Source organism: Aulonocara sp. 'chitande type north' Nkhata Bay, linkage group LG9, assembly GCF_057382095.1.
Source record: "Aulonocara sp. 'chitande type north' Nkhata Bay isolate Kocher_YH1m ecotype deep benthic linkage group LG9, A_spYH_male_GT1.1, whole genome shotgun sequence".
NCBI lineage: Eukaryota > Metazoa > Chordata > Actinopteri > Cichliformes > Cichlidae > Aulonocara > Aulonocara sp. 'chitande type north' Nkhata Bay.
In genome coordinates, this window is record NC_141352.1 from 11,694,698 (window position 1) to 11,715,358 (window position 20,661).

At 40.9% G+C, this 20,661-nt stretch overlaps 2 protein-coding genes across 9 annotated transcripts in view; both read right to left on the reverse strand.

The window, feature by feature from the left end:
- map7d2b (MAP7 domain containing 2b) overlaps window positions 1-12,384 on the reverse strand; it is a 32,477-nt gene extending 20,093 nt beyond the window's left edge. For 5 of the 8 annotated variants that reach the window (XM_086305801.1, XM_086305800.1, XM_086305799.1 and 2 more), the window contains exons 1-4: window positions 11,600-12,099; window positions 10,559-10,645; window positions 9,654-9,707; window positions 9,277-9,437 (exon numbers count right to left, since the gene is read on the reverse strand). In XM_086305801.1, the coding sequence (XP_086161927.1) occupies window positions 9,277-9,437; window positions 9,654-9,707; window positions 10,559-10,645; window positions 11,600-11,636 (339 nt within the window). In that variant the 5' untranslated portion in view covers window positions 11,637-12,099. Of the gene's footprint in view, window positions 1-96; window positions 8,040-9,276; window positions 9,438-9,653; window positions 9,708-10,558; window positions 10,646-11,599; window positions 12,100-12,247 lie in introns of those variants that run through there. The other 3 variants (XM_086305795.1, XM_086305796.1, XM_086305802.1) reach the window with 3 other exon arrangements.
- Window positions 12,385-13,190: 806 nt separating this feature from the next.
- eif1axb (eukaryotic translation initiation factor 1A X-linked b) lies at window positions 13,191-19,926 on the reverse strand. The gene is made up of 7 exons (XM_086305889.1): window positions 19,757-19,926; window positions 18,809-18,892; window positions 16,335-16,438; window positions 16,107-16,157; window positions 15,740-15,821; window positions 15,102-15,193; window positions 13,191-14,430 (listed from the first exon to the last, which is right to left on the reverse strand). Exons 1-7 carry the CDS (start codon window positions 19,770-19,772, stop codon window positions 14,425-14,427), a joined length of 435 nt encoding a protein of 144 aa, XP_086162015.1. The 5' UTR covers window positions 19,773-19,926; the 3' UTR covers window positions 13,191-14,424.
- Between the last annotated feature and the right edge of the window lie 735 nt (window positions 19,927-20,661).

The window sequence follows — 20,661 nt, forward strand, 5'->3', positions numbered from 1 at the left end:
TTCAGAAACAGGGAAGAAGAGAGATTCTCTTACCGAGCCATCGCTACGGCGACGGATGCCGGGCGATGCACTCGGAGATGGCTGCGCCATGGTTACCGCATGCAGCAGCAGCGGCAGCGGCCTCGCCCCTCTTCGCGCTCGTCTGTTTGCTGTCTGCTGGTGGTCACCAGCCCTCGCTCGCCCGTCTGCCACTCAGTGATACAGCAGCTCTGTTCGCTCTCTCTCCTCCGTCTGCCGCTCCCTCTCTCCCTCTCCCCCACCTCGCAGTTCAATTCACTCCTCCTTCTCTCTCTTCCTCTCTCCCTCTCTCTCTCTATGTCGATCACCCACTCCCTCTCTAATGACTGAGTCTGTTTCTGAAGCACTTTAGTCAGACGGGAGGAAGCAAAATGCAGCCCGTCACCACCCCCCACCACATGCATACACATGCATGAACACACGTTTACACAGGGGACCATGCCTGCACACACACACAGATGGTGGGTGGATCGGAGATTGATACTGGTTGCATTTCTTTTATCCTTTTGCCTTCCTCTACCTTTGCCTCTGGACTGCATGCATGCTGCAGTGTGACAATAACCATTCCTAGAAAATAAAAACACACACTCGGCACTGGGGAGTGACTGGCAGACACAGATTAGTAAACCATGACTGGGTACAATTATTAATCTTACATCATGCTCACAGTTTGAGGAAAACAATAAAAATCTTTCATGGATTTGGGCCTGTATGAACTCAGAGACATTTCTGTTGAATATTAAAGGAATGTTATGGCGAGACAGCTGTTATTCCTAATGATTGACATTCTTAATGTCTTCATGCTGGAGTCACGGTGAGGTCCTTGTTCTATTATCTGTGGGAAGGATTTTGCTCCAGATCACAGAGTGAGAGCCCATTCAGCACAATTTTAACTTATCACACATTGACACATCAAAAATAAAATACTATAAATTGTTACATGCAACCTAATTCTGTTTTACAACATTATCCTTGAGCAAGAGCTACTGGGAAAACAGACAAAGACCCTGGATGCAAACCTCCTGCCCTCTGCTGTTGTTACTATAGAGGACCTCGCTCCTTTGTTCCAGAGCATCATTATTACTTAGTGAATGTCTGATTGCCCTATTGTGCTTACAGCTGTAGATGCACTGTATGCACATGCAGAGTATTTCACATGCAAAATACATACAAATGCGAATGTGAAAATATTTCTCCCTAAAACACCTTGTGGCCTCAAGTGACGCCTCAAAAATCCAACCATTCAGGTGGACGTTCAGCCAAGAAAAGACTTCATAAAATTTGGATTCTTGCATTATAAAAACACACCAACAGCAGATTTTTTAAATAAACCACACAGTTAAAATAAAAACACCCCGTCAGCATCTGCAACGCCCAGATCTGAGATGCACGGGACAAATCCAAACTACTCTGCGCTGCATGCAAACGTGACATGTTGACATTTCCAAAGTTCACCTCACTCGACAACAGCTCGAGGCTGGTTCTTATTTTATCGGCACTTCTCGCTCTTTGTTAGCCGGCATCCCAGCCACAAAAAAAGACAAAGTTTGTTGGCTCTGTCATTTGAAAAAGAGATATATTTACAATTATTTTGAGATGTTCAATATAAGAGCGTTGAAGGTCAGTTCAGAGGTCGAGCAAAGTGCAGCGTTTATTTAAGCTGACAGGTTCACTAGAAAAGTCAAAGAGCACAAGACAGAGCTGGGCAAAGGGCTTTATGTGCAGACAAGCAGGTGCAGTTAATACGCACAGGTAAAGGTAATCAGGGCGAACGGACAATAATGAAGGAGGAAGTAATACCAATGGAAGACATCCAAGAAAGCCAACCTTCAAAGTAAAACAGGAAATAAACAAAAGACCGCTAACACTAGAGACACAAAACTACGGCCACAAAAAGAAATAACAAAATAGTTGCCTGGCGCAAAAACTCAATATAAAACTAAACAAAAACCAGAACAACTAAAGCTCTGCATTACAAACAGCCCTACAAACCTCAATAACACAACACCAGGAAATAAGTCAGAAAAGCATAGATCCCACGTCGAAGCACACGTGAGACCTCAGAAAGGCAGAATTCAAATATATATAAAACACATTTATATAAATCTAAATGTTTTAAGGGGCAAAATAAGGAGTCAATTACCTGAAAAGTAAAATCCAGGGAATAAATTCATGGAACCAAAATTAAAGTCCTCACTGGTGTATTAGAAACACTTAATTAGGGTTCATTTTTAGATTCATGACTTTGTCGGGTTTCCTAATGTCATTAAGTGACGGACACTTATTTCTATTTTGACATTCATATTTGATGAATATAAACATGTCATAGGATGCCAAATAAAGGCGCCAGGCACCTTAAAGAAATCAGACACATTTGTGAATCTAAAATGAGCTGTTATTATATTCAGATATATTAAAGCAGTAAATTGAAGCCTTTTAAGATTAAAGAATATTTCAGGTTCAGGTATATTTGTAAAGGCCCCTTTGTTTTATTTTGATATTTGCTGTTTTTCATATTTAAACTGTTTATTTGTTAAAAATAAATAAATGTTAAATGTTTGCAAATTTGTTGGGTTGTCCGATTGTCCTTCTTTAGAAAACAGACTTTTATTTGAAACTATTTATATTTATGTAAAAATGTAAGACCAGAAGAGAAGCATTTTCCATTTAGTGATGTTCTCATTGCCTTACGAGGTAAATATTATCATCCCTGCATTTATTTTTATGTGTATTTTTTATTTGTTTATTCATATTATACCTGTTTGTACACTGAGCTGTTTCTGTGTTTGTTGCAGAGGGTAAAAAGTGAGCCGTCTGCTTTTTATGTGGCTCAGCTTTCTGGTCATACTGGATTTCCAATCATCGACCATTAAGGTGGCCCATGCAGAGTAACTGCCCAGCACAGAGCTGAAACACTGCTTCAGTGTACTGTCTGTATATGGAATGGGTGGAAATGCCCCACCTCAGCACTATGGGGGTGGGGTGAAGGTGTATGCACAGTCACGCACATAACTGCAGGAGGAGGGAGAGGCTGCGGGGGAGGGGGAGTCAGGATTTAAAGGGAGACAGCAGAATGTGATGAAGGTGAGGGAGGGAGTGAAGATGTGGAAAGAGAGTGGAAGATCAAAGATAGAGAGGAGGGCTGGGATGGATGAGCAGCCTGCAGGTCCCCTCATAACTGACTCCTGATGAGTACTTTTACTAGAGTGCAATTTGCTTTATTTATCAGCGGCAGAGCTGATTGAGATGATTTACAAGGCAAACGTGGCAGAGTTAGTCATAACGGACTCGTTTACCTCTGCAGTGCTGAATGTGAAGTGAGCCTGTCTGATGAGATGAAAGGATTCAACACAAACCGTTCATGAGACAAATAAAACAAAGAGTCGAGTGCTGCAGGTGAGCTGTCAACAAGACACGGTCAGTAATTAATAACACTACTCAAAGTAATAGTATTTAGACAAAAATGAACCAGGTTCAGTTTTTATCTCCAAAATAACCTCAGACTAATATTAAATCCATTCTGCATATTTTATTCTTGGGCTTTATTAGAGTAGCTTTGCATGATTCTCAGTTCAAAATAATCTGGTTTTATGTTATACTGAGCCTTTGTGCAGCTCCTCAGTTTATCCTCTGTCTGAAACGATCCACTTTAGCTGCTCCCACTATGAAAACGCTACGTCCACATGAACAGAATCAGCTTTTTGGGATTGTTGGCTGCCTCTCATAAACAGAAGGTTTGACCATATTACCCTCCTCTGCTTTGGTTTCTGGGAGGTGCTGCTTCACACCACACAGAGTGAAGCAGGTCCCGGCGACATACTCAAACGGGGAGGCATGATCAAATGATGGAGGTCAGCCGTGACAACACACACATCTAACATGGTGGAAAACTCCCGAGCAGCGTGCACATGACATCACATGAGAAACCTCAATGTACACACACACATTAAATTTGATTTGTACAAGGCCAATTAATAAATCTGAGGCGTTATAAAGAGTTAACTGCAGAGACAAACACTAAAATAATAAGTCTGCAAAAAAAAGGATTTAAAATCCTTTTTTAAGGATTCTATTATCTCTAGTTTTAAAACCACTAAACTCCAATGCAGAGCTGGAATAACTGAAATTCATCAACAGACGATAAAAAAACAACTATTCCGATGACTACTCATTAAAACGTTATTGCTTCTAAAAGGTGAGAGACTTTAAAACTTCTTTTGGGATAGGAAACATTTTAAACTCCAGGTGATTCTGACTGGTATCTTCTCCTCGTTTTATTCCTGGTTTATAGATTCACCTAAAAAGCACAAGAGCCCCGGTTCGATCCTGGGAGGAGACAAATCCCTGTGGGGTTTGTGTCAGGAAGGGCGTGAAACCTCAGCCAAATCGAACATACGAGGCTACCCGCTGTTGTGACTCCTTGTGAATAAAGGAGCCATTGAAAGCAGTTTTTATTTTTGTTTCATAGACAAAACTATTTATTGACTGGTTCAGAAAGGCCCGCAGTAGCCTCTAACACGAGCCTCGTGGAACCAAAGCTCAGTTGCACACTGCACCACAGAACATGGAGGAACTTATCTGCTTTAAATACTGACAAATGATTAGTTAGCTAATGGATTTATGGAGCTGCAAAGGATTACTGTTATATTTTTATAATGGATTCATTGTTTTTCATCTATCAGTGCTAAACGATGATCAAAAACCTTTTTAAATGTGGTTTATGGGTCCTGGTGAGGTCTCTCCTTCCTGGTACAATCAATATAAATTTAAAAAATGCATCCCGCACTGTGACTACAAGCTATTTCGTTTTAAGTACTTTGCTTTGTTTTAGTTTGGATCCTGTATTAACTCTCTCGTCACGTGAAGCACTTCGATCCTGCAGCTTTGCTCTCCGGTTCAAAGGTGAAATATGTGCTTGTCACAGCATCGACTGTCTGTTCCAGTAAACGACACACGATACGCTGGAGGTGATGTCATCGTCCCGTGAGCCCAGCTGATCATTATATCATTAAGTTATGCATATGAGGCGGAAGACACGAGGTGGAGGAGGAGGTGGAGGCTGTTAGCAGTCAAAGAGAGCCTCCACATCAATAGAGATAATAATCCCCCTCCTCCTCCTCTTCTTCTCTCTCCTCTCTGTGCACCACCTGTTAACCCTTTGTGTGCTGGTTAGCTTTCCAAACAACCACCAGAAATGTATGCTCTCGATACGAAACAGCCGATCATTAATTCAGCAGTGTAATAACATGAGTCAGTGGTTTTAGGCAGAGTGATGCCCACTCATGACTCACGCAGAGTGAGATGAGGTGTTTCACTGCTTCTGAAGAAGAAGTAAAAACAGAAAGAGCTCGTCTCAGCAGCTCAGCAGGATCCCACACCACAGCTACATCATCATATCTGCTGCACATCCGTCTGTGAATCTGAGTCATTTCACAGGATTATGATCTAAAGAAATAGTCCAGTAAAGGAGACAATTACTGCCTTTGTCTGCAGTGTAGTAGGAATGGTCATATAAGAGATCGCAGAAATGCTGAATGGCTTATGGATCATTTTTTAATATATACTTTTCCCTTGTTGTTACCAGCGCCTGCTAAGCTGTAATGTGCTACTACTGCTAGAAGGTGGCAGTAATGTGCCTCTGAGCCGTTTGCCAGCTTTTATTAAGCAGCACAAAGAAAAATTGCTTCGACTGAGAACTTCTAACAAAGAAGAGCTCTCCTCTTCCACACAGAGGCCAGGATGAGTGGGGCTCTGTGGAGCTGTAGAAACAATGCAAACTTTGCAGCGTAAACATTTTTCTTTTGGAAAATTTAATCCGGTTTTTAATAACAGTTGCTCAATAAATAGTTCCAATTTTTGATTTTAATGAAACAACTCTGTAAGTGCTCCACATGTCACTGCTTGATTTCAGGCTAAGTCAGCCTCACTGTAAGAGAGCTGTCTTTTTCAGCGTGATGCGGTATATGTGACACATTTAGCTCCATTCACTGTATTTATTCTTACAAACGCCCCCAGCTGAAGTGCAGACAATTTCTGTACAGTGGGATTAACAGGAACTGGAATTCCTCCCTTGTAGCGACACTGGTCCCACTACCTACCAGGTCTCAGGCCAGTAAAGTGTGTGGCCTGATGAGATCAGATGCTTCTGTACAAACAAGACAAACATGCAAAGCCAAAGTTGACTACAGCCCTCAAAAAGTCTTGTGTGGAACATCTTTAAAAAAGTGAGCGAGAATGACGTCCAGTGTGTTTAGAGAGGTTTGAGTCGGTGGTGGAAAGACACAATCTAACAAGCCCAGTTAATTGATGAAAATCTAACTATAATTTTACTTGAAATGTTCATTCTTGTATTATAGGAGTGTTTTTCTCCACATGTGCTAAAAATGTGGTAGAATAAGCTGTGGGACAGGGAAGCGCCCACAGCCAACTGAGGATATAAAAACAGGGCCAGTATTGTGACAATATGATGTAGTGTGATAATTACAGAGGACATGAACTAGAAAGAAATGAACTAAACAATCTTCAGTCCATTACTGATCTCTACTTCAGGCGAATCAGTTTGAAACATGAGTTGATGTTGGCGTAAGTTTAATTCAATGAAGACGCCTCTGAGGGCTCAGCGTACGAGGTCAGAAGACGGCCTCCAGAGAAAGATGTAAAAAATCAGCTGTGCTGCAGAATGGAGATGCCCAAGAAGATAATCATGAAACGCAGAGTGGCCGGACTAAAATCACAGAAGAGAGCTCTTCATACAAGAAGTAAGAATTTTAATTTTGACTTTCAGGTCACGCAGTGGCCGCAAAATATTGGAACTTCAATCACAGTTCAGCTGAACCTGAATATTAATGCATCGCTCATCTACACATAACACCACAGATGACTGCTTTCTGTTATATCTTATTATATCTCATGTCCTGGTTTGTTTTTGGTTGCTGATTTTTTCTGGCAATAAGGTGAGGAGAGGATTTCAAAATCCCAAACCTGGGGATGGTGCCCTGCTCAGGAAAACAATAATGTCCAGTAACTTTAAGTCTGCAGACAACCAGCCAGCTAAACTTTTCATGTTTCAGCTGAATGCACACAATTGGTCTGCTGGCAGAAAGTCTTTAGAGCTTCTGCATTAATTACTCAGGACTTTCCTAAGCTCTGGTTCAGCCTGACAACACAGCTGGAAACACACTGACTCGATTATGGATCGACACAGTTAATAATTCAGTGTTGGAGAGCAGCGAGCTCACAGACAGAAAAGGGAAAAGAGTGATCAGTGGTGGGAAACAGAGAAAGCCTGTCTTTCCAGGCTTTCTCTGATCCTGTGATCAGGTTTCTGAAGAGGGGAGATGAAGGAGGAGACAGTCTGAGGGGAGCACAGCTCAGATTTTATTTCACTGAGAAGCATAAAGTCTGTGTGACCTGGGCTGGATGATAATCCAGTTTTATTGTGCTGACCTTCTTGATGATTGATTACATTATTGTCTCGATGCTGTCTAAATTAATGATTTCATACTAATGACCTTTTAAAAACTTACAAAAGAGTATTTTTCTAGCTTAAAGCTGCCAATATCAGATACACGCTGTGTGGCTAAGGTACAGCTAACTGGCTAACTACCCTCATGATAATAGGTATTACTGTAGAAATTAAATGTTAGTTATATATGTTTGTTTGTTCTAGAAGATTTATCGATGGATAAAATTATCTGACACTACAAAGAATTTAGCATCATATTGAAGTAATTAGGCAAGCTAGCCAGCTAGCATTCCTACTGAGGTATGAGGGCTTTGCTTGCTAGTTCATACTTCGCAAGTTCATTTGAGAGTCTGAACCTCCAAGGTGGGAGGACACAGTTAGTATTTCCCCTCAAATACATTTTTAACCCTTAATTTCATTTACTGGCCTGTGCATATGATATGCATAATAACAGATTTCTTTACAAAACAGATTATTAAAAATATATATATTTTAAGCATAAATAAAACACTGAAATAAACCAAAGATCACCCCACAGAGAAGACCTAAGTGAATCATACCCTGCATTTAATGTCTACCGAGTAGGGAAAAGGATGTGCCTGGAGTCAGGCAGTCGGAGCTCATGTTACCTGCCGAGAGCACCCGGCTCCCACAGATCATTTTTAAAACTGCTGCTAGCTGGCGAGGCAAGAGGCTGGTTGTTAAACTAGCGGGGTGGACATCTCCAAAAACGCCAGACCTTTTGTACAAATAGACAATAGCTTGATAAATCACATATTTGAGGTTAACCACAACTACATTCTCGACTAAAAACATCTTAAAGGTTTATTTTGTGTCACAGAAACATTAATATATTCAAAATGTAAGAGTTTGGCCCTACTTTTGTTTTCCGTTCCAAATGCATGCAGGTGAAGCATCCTTGATGGGTGGAGCAGGAACACAGTGGACTTTTAACTGGAGCTGTACTTGTATGTTTCACAAGTATGCATGTTGAGAAACAGCCATGAAATGCTAGCAAGCACGTTACAGCAGTTTTTAGCTAACCTGGTTGTTAGTTGGCAACCAGGTACCAGACCAGCCCCAAGGGGTTTGAATGAATTAGCTGTGCGTATCCCCTTTAGCTCACTAGTACTGTTTGCAGTTTAGCTGTGTTAGCAGTTTTTTAAAGACTGCACAAAGTCAGATTTTTCTCCCAACCACACTATTCGCCCATGAATTGACTCGCCTCTTATGTTAACTGTATTTTTCCTTGACAGTCTGCAATGCAAACAAATGACCTGAAACCCAAAGCAGCAGAGAGCTAGCGAAGCTCATCTTTCTTTCCCAATAACCCTGTCATTAGTTAAACCCTATCTGAAGCCACATATGCTTCAGAGCCTTGGTGGGTCTCTACTCTTCTCATGTTATCTGAAAGCACAGTTATGGTCCGTTCCATTTGAAATTCAAAGACAGAATTTTTTGAATTCCTAGTCTGAATTTTAAAGTCAGAGCAGGTCACCAGCCCCCACCTAACAATGAAGACAGTGGTAGAAAGCTTTATTTGTAAGTGGCTTAAAAAGCCAAATGTGGAGAACAGACCAGACCCTGTGCAGGAACGTGCAGAAGCTTTGATTTTAAGCACAAAAACCAAACCTCACGCTGTTTAGCTAGTGAATTCTACCTTTCTAAAGAGCAAAGCAAATCCAGTTTTTTTGACTTTACCACTGGAACTCGCTTATCTTGGGATGACATCGTTCTAACATCGGGCTTCCCAGTTAAATGGAACGACGCATTAGTGTGTTGTGACCTCTGACCTTTTCCGCCTCTTGCTGTTTTCGTCTCTTCTCCACGGCCGCCACCTTGCGCTGCTGCTCCTTCCTCCTCTGCTCCTCCATCTTCCTCCCTCTCTCCTCTGCGCAGCGTTCCAGTTGCTGTTGAACGCGACGCTCTTTATCCTGCAGCTCCTCCGACAGCTCTGCGCACACACCGGGGTATTCGTTATTTACTTATTTAGAAACTCAACTTCTACTGTTTCCTCCACAACATTTTAAGGGAAATAATGCACTTCTTGATCCACTATACAGCACACTGCGTATCACAGGAAAGCCTCCAACAATCTGTGTGCGTTTGCCAGTGACAGATGAAGCAGACAGACCACACTCAGCTACACCAGCTGGACAATCGCTCATACCTCGAATTTTCTCTCCGTCGTTGCTTTGCTCTTTTGCTAAATGCAGCTGGGAGCCTGTAAAAGGAAAAATTAAGTGATTAGTTTGGCCGCCTGCAGGTTCTACATATGTTTGATATCTTTCATGTTTTATCATGTTGCTTTAGCTCCACCCCTACATGTAATCACATTCACTTTGTTTGGAATTTTAACCACACAAAAACACAATCTGAAAAACAGTTAAGACAAACACGGGAATGACTCAAAAATAATACTAACGTTAGTTTGCATCTATCTATGTTTCAGTGTCTAACCGGACGCTGACTCTGGATGGCATTTCCTTAGACTTCCAATAAGATTATGAAGAATCATCAGTCATTTTTTGACCAGGATATGTCCTTCAACAAACACATATTAAATAAATAAGTGTACAGAAGCTTGTTGTCAAAATTTCAGGTTGCTATCTTAAAAATTTCACTCAGTAACTCTTATCTTCAGGTTATTTTCCCAAGTTGAGTTATCTTCTTAGAAGTTTTTGTTAGTAAGCAGAAATCCTGAAATAATAACCCAAAATTTTGACTTCTGAGGGGCAAAAGAACCTTTTTGTTTTATTCCAGGGGCAGAAACAAGCTTCCACGAATATGACTGTGTCATTAACTTTTGTTTAATCTCTCTTGCAGGTTTTTGTTTTGCAAAGTCATTCACTTCCTGTGCTTGATTTTTATCAAAACAGAGTTCTTCCTTCCTGCAGTCACCAAGTGCTGCTCATAGGGGATGCTGTGATTGTGCAGTTTGTTTTCAGCTCACTAAATAAAGCCCCTGGAGATGACTGTTGTTTTGAAGTGGCGCTCTATAAATAGAACTGTCACCTTCTTCTTTATTAAAATACTGGGAGTATGTAAAAGGCTATGATGAGATTACACATTTACCTGGAGGGCTCCTGTGATTGGATGGTGATCGAGAAGGAGATGCGTGCCTGTTGGCGAGCAGTGTTGGCGCAGGAGGAGGGACCAGCGCTGTGTTTTGGGAGAGAAGAGTCAGACATGATTCACACTTGGCCGAGAAGCAAAATAAAGCTAAAAATGTAAAGCCAGAGCGGCAAACGTGACCACTCTGTCAATATGGAAGAGCAGGGATTAAGAAAGCTATCAGTCACAGGGCGTCCAGATGCAATACATTTTCTGTCAGTCACTGCTTCGCCTCTGGGGGTCAGATGTCAGAGCAAGACCCCTGAGTGTAACCTCTGGCCTTCTTCCTGCTCCTTTTTTTCCCTCTTAATCTGTCAAACTGACAGCCTGAAAGCAGCCAAAGGGCAACTATCCACCGTGCTCTGTGCATTCAATGGTTTTTTTTTAAAACAAACAAACAGTGGTCTTAACATACAGGCATTAGATATGCAAATACATGCAAACATGAGCCAAAAGTCCCCTCTCCCACACTCTGTCTCCAGTGTACATTACATCACATGCAGAAATCTGCTGTTTGTTTAAGAGGATGATCGAGGACTGTGGATGGTTAAAGAGCTGACAGCCCATAAAGAGGGATGGGTGGAATCAATATAATGTAGGATAGCAAACATAATCAGTTAGAATATTTATGCTGGCCTATCATAAAATATACTTCCCAAGACGTCATTTGATGTGTATCACTCACGTAGACCTCTATATATGAAATGCAACAACATATTTGTACAACGCAACATGCAAAACCATGCCTAAACATAAGAAACATTACACATGGAAAATTTATTTCCAGATGCACATATCTAAAGTAATTCTTCAGTATATGCGGATGTAACGCATGACTCTTTAAAGGTCTTTAAATGAAAATGCAGCGTGAATCAGTCCTATCCAGGTTAATGGTTGTGGGTTAATGTTTGTCCATGGGCGTTTCTGAGCGTAGGAAGATTACCCAGCCAATAATACACATTTAATATAAGATTCATAAATAGGAGCATATATTTTTCTCACCTGTCATGTCAGCTGGACCTGGAGCCACCTGGGTCATCGAGTGTTTTCCAGTAGAGGGACGTGACAAGAGCCAGAAAGACGTTAAACCCGCGGTACCCCACACAGGAGAGCGCCGGTCCGACACAGTGACTCAGGAGAAGTCTAGGAGGATGCTAGGAGTATGGAGGCACAGGGAGGGGAGGGGAGCAAGAGTGGATTTCTATTCGATGCTATAAAACGTAATCTTCATGTCAGTCCTCGTATATACTTCTCTCAGATAAACCAGAACCGATACCGCCAATGTAGCCATATTTAAAGCTTCAAATACAAGGGTAGCTTCAACGAAACGTCGGGACTACTTCATAAAATAAAAATAAAAACATTGGAATGAAAGAAAAAGATTAAACATTGCTCTTTGTGATATTATAAAAGTATCTAACGTGTAGTAAAAAAATAATATTACATTTTCCAGCTTTTTGGTTTATAACGGAAACACGAACCTGTGACCGCTTTACATTTGGCTAATTTACATATTAATGCGCCCACTCGCGCTGTTATGCGTCGCTTAGCAACCAGGTAGCGCCTGTCGCTTGCCCAGAACTATAAAAGCAGCTTGGCGGAAGAATAAATCACTGTAAAGCAGCTTTACAACATGTTTATGTCACTTACTTTCATTTTTGTAACTTTTCAGATTAAATCCGTTTGTCGTCACAAAAGGACACACTCTTCCTCACGTGGCAGTAAAACTAGCTGAAATTGGCTCGTGACAGGCCGCACGTGCCGGCCCCAGCGATGCAGTTACGTCATAGATAATAGCAAACCGTGAGGATGGCTGCTGTAAATGTGGGTCAGTGCTGCTGTTTTCAGATCAAAACACACACACGCTTACTGAGTCGCCTCAGATGGCAGCGCTATAAATAACAACAATGAGGTTTTTAAATAAATCACAAAGAAAAAATTAACGTGTGGACCACAGCCTCTCAGATACAGATGTTTTTGTGTGATAATTGCAGAAATCCAACGAACTAAACCAGCCGATGTCTTAAAAACGGTCAAAATCCGCTTCGGTGTGCATTCAAATTATATCATATTACATAAACCCAATAATGTGGTAAAATGGACCTTTATGAAAAACCTGCAGGACATAAGACACAAACACACAGAGTATAAATGCAGTATAAACAGATACCAAAGGTTCTGATCTAATTAGGTATTGTTTTTGCAAGCGCTGTGCCAGAAAAAGCCTGCATTACTGAGCTTCTTTCCTTGGTCTTTGTTCTCCCCAACGTAAACATTTAAGAGTAGAAATAATATGAAATAAGAACTTAAATAAGGGACAGAAGGACTGGTCAACTTTAAATAAAACCATTTGGAGACAAAGAGCAGGCACACTGTGAGCCTGAGGCTGAAGGATTCACCACAGCAGGTCGTCACTTCCTGCACAGCCTCTCCACACTGTAAGGACAAAAATACCAGCTTTTGTTCCCTGCAACCCTGAATGTTCTCAGCTTAAAGTGCCCAAGAGGACAAGGTCAGTTTATCTGTCCTGCTGCCACCATCAGACCGGCACAGGAAGTGCGTTAGGCGCCCAAAAACCACGATGCCAGGTCAGTGGAGTTAAGATCTTTATTGGAAACCCAGCCTTCAAACATCATAGTACATTTTAATTTTTTATTAATTCAGTTACAACAGCAACAGGCCCCACGTCGGCTAGAGCAGTGGTTCCCAAACTGAGGTGCTGGGCCTCCTCGGGGACTGCGAGGAGGGGAAATAGATATAATATGCTGCAGATATAAATCACTGATTTTTCTAGAGGTTCTATGCGATGATAAATGGCTGTGCTGTGAGGTTTTACTGGTTTAACTGGTGGGGATGTCTGCAAGGGGAACGTTTGGGAACCGCTGGTCTAGTGACCGGAATTGCGAGCAGCAAAGAGTTCAAAGAGAGGACAAAGAAACAACAACAGAAAGACAAATGAGGGAAGTAAACAGAAGAATACATCTGAGTCTTCTTTTGATTTTAGGGGAGCAGGATTGCCTTCATTCAGCCTGGGTTTAAACTAAAAATACGAGCTTATGTGAGCAGGCAGGGCGTAAAGGAAAGGGAGCAAAAAGCCACCGTGGAGGTCAACGCATTCTTTCTGCAATCAACAAACAACGATAAACGATCAAGGAGGAAAAACACAAACTAGTTAATGTTTTTATTGGCGAATCCAGAGATTCTGTACTCGTTTGTAAATTCCACAGTGTGAAATGAATATAAATACATTTTTAAAAGATGACATGCACTAGGTGTGAGATATTTTGCAGTCATGAGACAATGAGTGTGTTTTCTGCGCAGCTGTGTGTAAAATTAAGGAGGAAACAAATAATCAAAACTGAGATGGCAGATTTGCCTTTTTCTGTTGCAGCTGGAAGCAAAGGGTAAAAATCTAGAAATGCTCCAGATGTTCACCTTACACGTATGATGCAGTCGATCAGCTCAGATTCTCCACAAAGGTGGGGAAAGCAAACTGTCGGCGTCATCATCATCTTCATAATCATCCTCCTCAGTGGTCTCCGTCTGATAACTGAGACAGTCTCTAAAGCAGCGTCTTGTCTAATAAATCAAAGTACTGATGGTGATCTCCCCCGTGTGAAATGCACTTAAAGTTCTCCAAACAACAAAGATGTCTACTGATGATAAACAAGCTGGATTAAACATACTGTATATTAATAAACTGTATTGGACTGGCATAGGCTGATCTTAATAAAAATAATTATTTTCGGTGCGCTGTGTTCGGCTCGAAAGATCCCAATCGGAGCATCTCTAACAAAATCCCACCTTCTCCCTCCAGTGGCAGGATTTTAGATCTGCAAAGAGGAAGAGGAAACATTTGAGTTTGTTCTGCACAATCTGCAGTTTAGTTATCCACCATATTTGGACCAAACAAACTACTTCTACAGTTTATATCATGTTGGGGGTTAAAGTGCAACCAAAGATGGTGAGGATCATCAAATATCTAGAAAATCTCTCAAATGCATTAATCTAAAACACATGTGAAAAAAAGCCAATATAAGGCTGTTAGAAGGTGCAAGACTCCAAAGTCACTTAAAAACAAGTTTACGCCCAGGCTCGCTCAGCTAAACTGTCTCGTCAGAACCATCCTCACATCTCCTCTTTTTTTTTTTTATTGTTTTAAATCAGAAATGAACTTAAATACGACCAATTATGATTTATAAGCTTTTTGTCTATAAAATGCAATAAAATGTGTCCACCACAACTTTTTTGATGACACAAGCTCCAAGACCAAACTTGTTTAAGAGCAAGCAAAGCTCCACTGTGTCTCAGAAAATAAGGTCACTGATGGAGATTTAGAACTAAAAGAAGAAAGTAAAATTATGCTGCTAGTTCTTTATGTTTAATTCAAGGTGTTGTACTGGCTTCAAGACTACTTTTGGGATTATAATTCACTCCTGTGAAGAATTAAATTCAGGTACTTAGAATATATAAAAAAAAATATTGTTCAATTACGCCAACTTACATCATCAATGTCCTCATCGTCATCTGCAATGTCATCGAACTGAATCTCATCGTCGTCTCCAGGTCCAAATGTGTCTGTCTCGTTGATTTTGGCTGCAGATGAAACAGAAAATGCATCAGAAACATCTCACGAGTACTCACGCCGACCCCAGAGTGAATCTAATCACGCCACAGGGTCGGACTGTGCAGTTATAGATGCTCTGAATGATCACCATCAGGGAGCAGTTTGGAAATGAGACTGTCACCACTTCTCCACCTTGCACGTGATTTATTAGTGGAGAAACCTTGAACTTTTATTTTGAAAGTTCATGCATGGCTAACCGGGTAGCCCTAATGCTTCCTCTATTGTTTTCCTGCAGTTGGTTGGGTCATCACCACGGTGCTGCTACTTTGCTCAGTCCCAAAATTCAGTATGTTTGTGATGTGCAATGAGGCCCTCTGCTGATCAAAACCTGCAACTATTTTCCACCTTGGATTTGCAGGAAAACAGAATCCTACTTCACCTACAGGTCTGACACAATAATGTTTGTGGAAGTTCATGGAAGTAAAACAGACACCAGACAACCAGCTGCAGTAACATTAACACAGCAAGTTTTTAAAAAACCGCCTCGTTAATGTGACACGTGCAGCGTAACTCACCGTGCTCTGGCAGCTCTCCGTACGCTTTCAAACTGCGAGCCTCGTCTGCGTTGTACTTAAGGATGACGTCAGCTTTGTTGTCCTGGAACAGAAGTTGGGGTTGAAGTTTGTGTTACTGATCACAGTAACTTAAGATTTTTTAACTAAGCCCCCCTACAGAGCCCCGTAGGTAGGACTCTCCATGTAAACACAACTGTGAGCAGTTTTCTGTTATTTGTGGCCATCATAAACATCAACATCTCTACTGATAAAACACAAATAAGTTTAGGAAAAGTAATTCAGGCTGTTAAAGCTTCACGGTGCCCTCTCAGTGACTGACAACAGTATTAGTGGTCTGATCTGAAGCCTGTGTGAGCCACCAACACACCTGATAATCCCTCAGCCCGACCAGGATGATGTCCGACGTGTTAATCCAGACCTGGAGGAAAACAAAACAAAGCAGGGATGAGTGGCACAGGGTCACGCTGCACTTTGTGACCCGCACACACGCTGACGGCGGCTGCCTGAGAAAATGCTGACGCGGCGTCACACCACAGAGTTTCCTCTGTGTGTGATGGTGGGAGAAGGCGACAGAAGGTGCTCGGGTCATTCCTACCTTTTTCCGGAGTTTTCCTCTGATGTGGCAAAGCCGCTTGGTTCCATCGAAGCACATCGCCTCCAGACGTCCGTTCCCCAACATTTTAATCACCTGAGCGTATTCTGAGACACAAGAGAGCAAAGGAAGCTTAAATCAACCCGTGATATACTCGCCTGTAATAAAGGGCTCGTACACTGTTCAGAATAGGAGGAATAAACCATTATGAATCTATTTCAGCTGCCTTGGTGCAAATGAAAGTGACAGATGCACTGGATGAGACAACAAGACAACCCCCACAAAGGGATGGCAGGTGGTGCCCACAGACTGCTCGCTCTTCCTTTCTTCTGACTGATTTTTCTCTAGTTTTGCTTTTAGTTAGTGTCCCGGCTACTGATGGTTGCCCGTGCAGTCCAGATCCTTCAGGATCTCCATGCCTGCGGTTACAGGAAAGTTTGCAGAGTCTCCCAGCAGAGTGCCAAGATTTGGAGTGGACACCAGCAGGAGCAGAGCTAGACAAAGCTGTAGATAACAGCAGGAACAGTATGTGCTGCTTTGCAGGTCACTCCTGTGCATGTTTCTGAACAAACTGTTCACACTGAGCACATGCGACAGACGTGAGAGTCTGAAGCCTGAAACACACTCCAGAATGACTGCAATCCTATCCTGGTGCTTTGGGTTCTTCCTGGTACAGAACAGTTCTTGAATGATGAAGGCAGAACTGACCCACACCTTCATCAGAACCTCTGAAGTGTTCTGTACCCATGCTTCCAAATAGCACCAGACTGTCCAGGAGGTCCCTGATTCTCTGATCCAGGTCTGGCAGGATCAGTGACACATGCACCGAGGCTGTAGGGAGTGGATCCAGCCATAAATATTTGTGAATGGCATAATGACACAAGATAGATCATCCAGTGATTGCAATGTTTAACTTTAAATTTTAATTTGTTTTTAAACCTGCTCCTCAGAAGGTTGTTACATCCGGATTTGAGCAGTGAATTTTTGAGCAGCTCCAGCTGGATCCTGACACTTCTAAGCTGAAGATCCAGTAAAGCCGGTAAACCCCTCAGTCATCCAGCGCTCTAAACATCACTGCTCTTAAATCCTTGCCTTCTGATAAAAGGGAGTTTTTCCTTCCCACTGTCACCAAATGTTTGTTTATAGTAGGTCATGTAAAAGTTGGGGTTTCTTTCTAATGCTGTGGGGTCTTTACCTTAAAGCGCCTTGACGCAACTGTTGGTGTGAATTGGTGCTATACAAACAAAATTAAATTGATATGAGTTAAATGACACCTGCAGGCTGGGGAGCTGGTGTGTTTTGACTGTCTGCTCATCAACTACAGCTGATATTTTAAATCCTCACAGCTTAACGAGACATTTTTTAAGCAAATATTTGATTTACCATCAAATAATTGTCACATATGCAAGCACAGGACTGAAAACTTCAAGCATTTTTTTGTTTGGATAAAACTGATTAGATTAGACTGAAAGATTACATTTCAATCTTAGAGATTTAAGTAGTTCTAACATGAACAATGAGCTATGACACTCGTTTACAATTCTTAAAACTGTGCCCAACTTACAATTGGGATTTTTTTTCCTCCTTAAATTTATTTTTGTCTTTTTGTATTCATCCTGTTACTTTCTAAACATTTAGATGATATTCAGGTTTCGCCAAAGCATTTAAAAATTTTTATATCATGTCTTCATTTTGATTTCAAGTTATTGAGATCATTTTTTTATTTGCAGATGCTAAAAAAAAAAAAAAAAAAAAAAAAGGAAAAAGAGAGAGAGACATAATATAGTGAAACATAGCTCTGTGTAACTGTGTTTTACAGCTGATACAGTAAACTAACACTAGAACAAACTTTTATTATTACTATTTAAATAACTTTTCTTCTTCATACACTGACCACTACACTTTTAGTATGTGACGTATTTGTTTTAGGGAGGCACTTTTTATTCTGTTTTATTGAATTTAACGAGCTCACTCTACAGACCCAACTTATCCAATAATATGCAGCTTTTTAAACAGCACTTTGTTTCATTCATTTAAAAGGTTTAATTATTTTTTTTACATTTATTACATTTTATTTTGTATTTTACTCATCACTCTCCTTTGTGTAACTCAATTTTATTTTCCCATAATAAGAAGAAACACTGTATTTTAACTGAGACATACTTTAAAACCTTAATAGTTCACTCTTCATCCCACTCACATCAAACACACTAAATTACTGTTTGTTAAGGACATGCAGTGACACTTAATCCTAGACCTTATGAATAAGTTTATACTTCGTCCTACTCCTTTTTGAACACGTAAATGCGTCAGTGCTATAATGTTGTCAGTGTTTTGTTTACCTGACAATTTTCTGTAAGGCGCTCCTTTCTGTGAACAGCATTATATTGTGCAAGCAATACTTGCATACTTGCTTAGCTCGGAGGTGAAGGCAACTCTTCTAACCCACAAACAGAATAAACTGAACCCACACTCACCCTGTCCATCCTCCTTGAACACCAGCTCCCTCTTCTCAGACTCATTTTCGTTCTTTCCACGTCGCCGATTTTTACCTCCTTTACCTGTAAACAGAAACAAGCAGAAATACATTAGTGGTTTGTGTCAATTTCACTGTTTTGTTTTTTTAAATGTACATATAAATAATTTTGGCGCCATAAACAATCAACCAACAATTAAATGGAAAAACACCAATACTAAGATTTCATCAGGTTGGCTTGAGTGGAGTTAAATTTAATCAAGCTTAAGGCAGCTTTTTGTTTAGCAACGGAACAAAAATGACTAGAAACACCAGAAACTTCTGCTAAACAAGACAACACTGACACCTTGTTTTAAGTACGTGTGAATGGTTCAATTTCAGTTATCCAAACTGGCGTTTTATCGTGGTACACAGCAGAGATGGCATTAATTTCAACGCCTGTGTGAGCTTCTCTCTGAAAGGGGAACCGGACAGAAACAGGAGCTAACCTTTATGTTAAGGGTCGTAACATCGTCCAAACGCTACAATACCATCTGAAGAATAGTTTAGAACCCAGTATAAAGACACTCTGGTGTTTTAAAGGGCTGCATATTGGTGGAAATTGGAGGCGGATATTACGGGCCGGCCCGGGTGGGGTAGGTGGGGTAACTAGGTAGAAGCTAGCTGGTTAGCTGTAATAGTTAGCAGCGGACTACACCAGTAATCAGGTTAGCTCAATCGTAAAGGAGAACTTTATTAGATTTCTCCTAAATTCACAGTTACCCCGCATAGAACCAAACAGAGCGGGTAAACATCACGTATACCACGCTAACGGTCGTGTAAACGAGGCTCCGCGGGGCTAACTAGCAGCAGCCGGTCGGTGTCACGTTTTAGCTGCGTGTGTCCGCGGCGGGCTCCGACACAATCAACTGAAACTCGTCGCTAACGGATGGCTTCCCGCTAGCCTTACCTTTATTTTTGGGCATATTCTTTCACGCCTCGGTCACGGTAGTTCCGCTCGGTAGAAATGACCAGCTGTTAAACAATAACTGTTCACGAGAAGTGAGCGAATGCAGAGAAAGCACAGATCTGACGAGATGCTAGCTACTCAGCGTCGAATCACTCATCAGAAGTGCGCATGCGCAGACCAGGATATTCAAAACCTCAGTACTTTATTGGAACAGGGCATTGTTACAGAGACAAAGCGCTTCTTTCAGTAAAGAAGCAACAGTGACGAAATTCACCTCTAATAAATGTAAAAGTACCGTTGTAGTAGTAATTCTTATTGCTTATGTTCAATTTTTACATTATTATCATACAGTTAAAAAACATTTTTATTGTGGCTGTTTTATTTTCTTCAGCTATTAATGTATTGATTTATATTCACATTCTTACGTTTTATTTTATTTTATAAAAACATTATTTCAATATTTTTCTTACATGTACCTTAACATGTGGAGCTTCTTCGCCTCTGTCAGTGCGCCCCAGGGTGGCTGTGGCTACAATGTAGCTTGCCATCACCAGTGTGTGAATGTGTGTGTGAATGGGTGGATGACTGGATATGTAAAGCGCTTTGGGGTCCTTAGGGACTAGTAAAGCGCTATATAAATACAGGCCATTTACCATTTACCATTTAAATTATGATTTTTTTAAAATTATATTTTATTAAATTTTATTGTATTTTATTTCCAATCTTCTTTTAGTTTTTTATTGATTTTTTTAATGTTGAGGGCTATTCTGTTGTTTCCTTTACTCATTTTTATTCCATTTTAATTTAATTGTTATTTTTAAATTTACCCCGAGCTCCTTACTAAATTACAAATGTTTATTTTTTTATATTTATTATTATATGACATTTTAACTTGTTAAGCTCAT

What these genes read in the sequence shown, in the direction of transcription:
- eif1axb (XM_086305889.1), bottom strand. An exon ending in GAGGAAAACTCCGGAAAAAG is followed by an intron (nt 16,158 to 16,334) that starts GTAGGAATGACC and finishes GTTTTCCTCCAG; the next exon opens with GTCTGGATTAACACGTCGGA. An exon ending in TCGGGCTGAGGGATTATCAG is followed by an intron (nt 15,822 to 16,106) that starts GTGTGTTGGTGG and finishes CTTCTGTTCCAG; the next exon opens with GACAACAAAGCTGACGTCAT.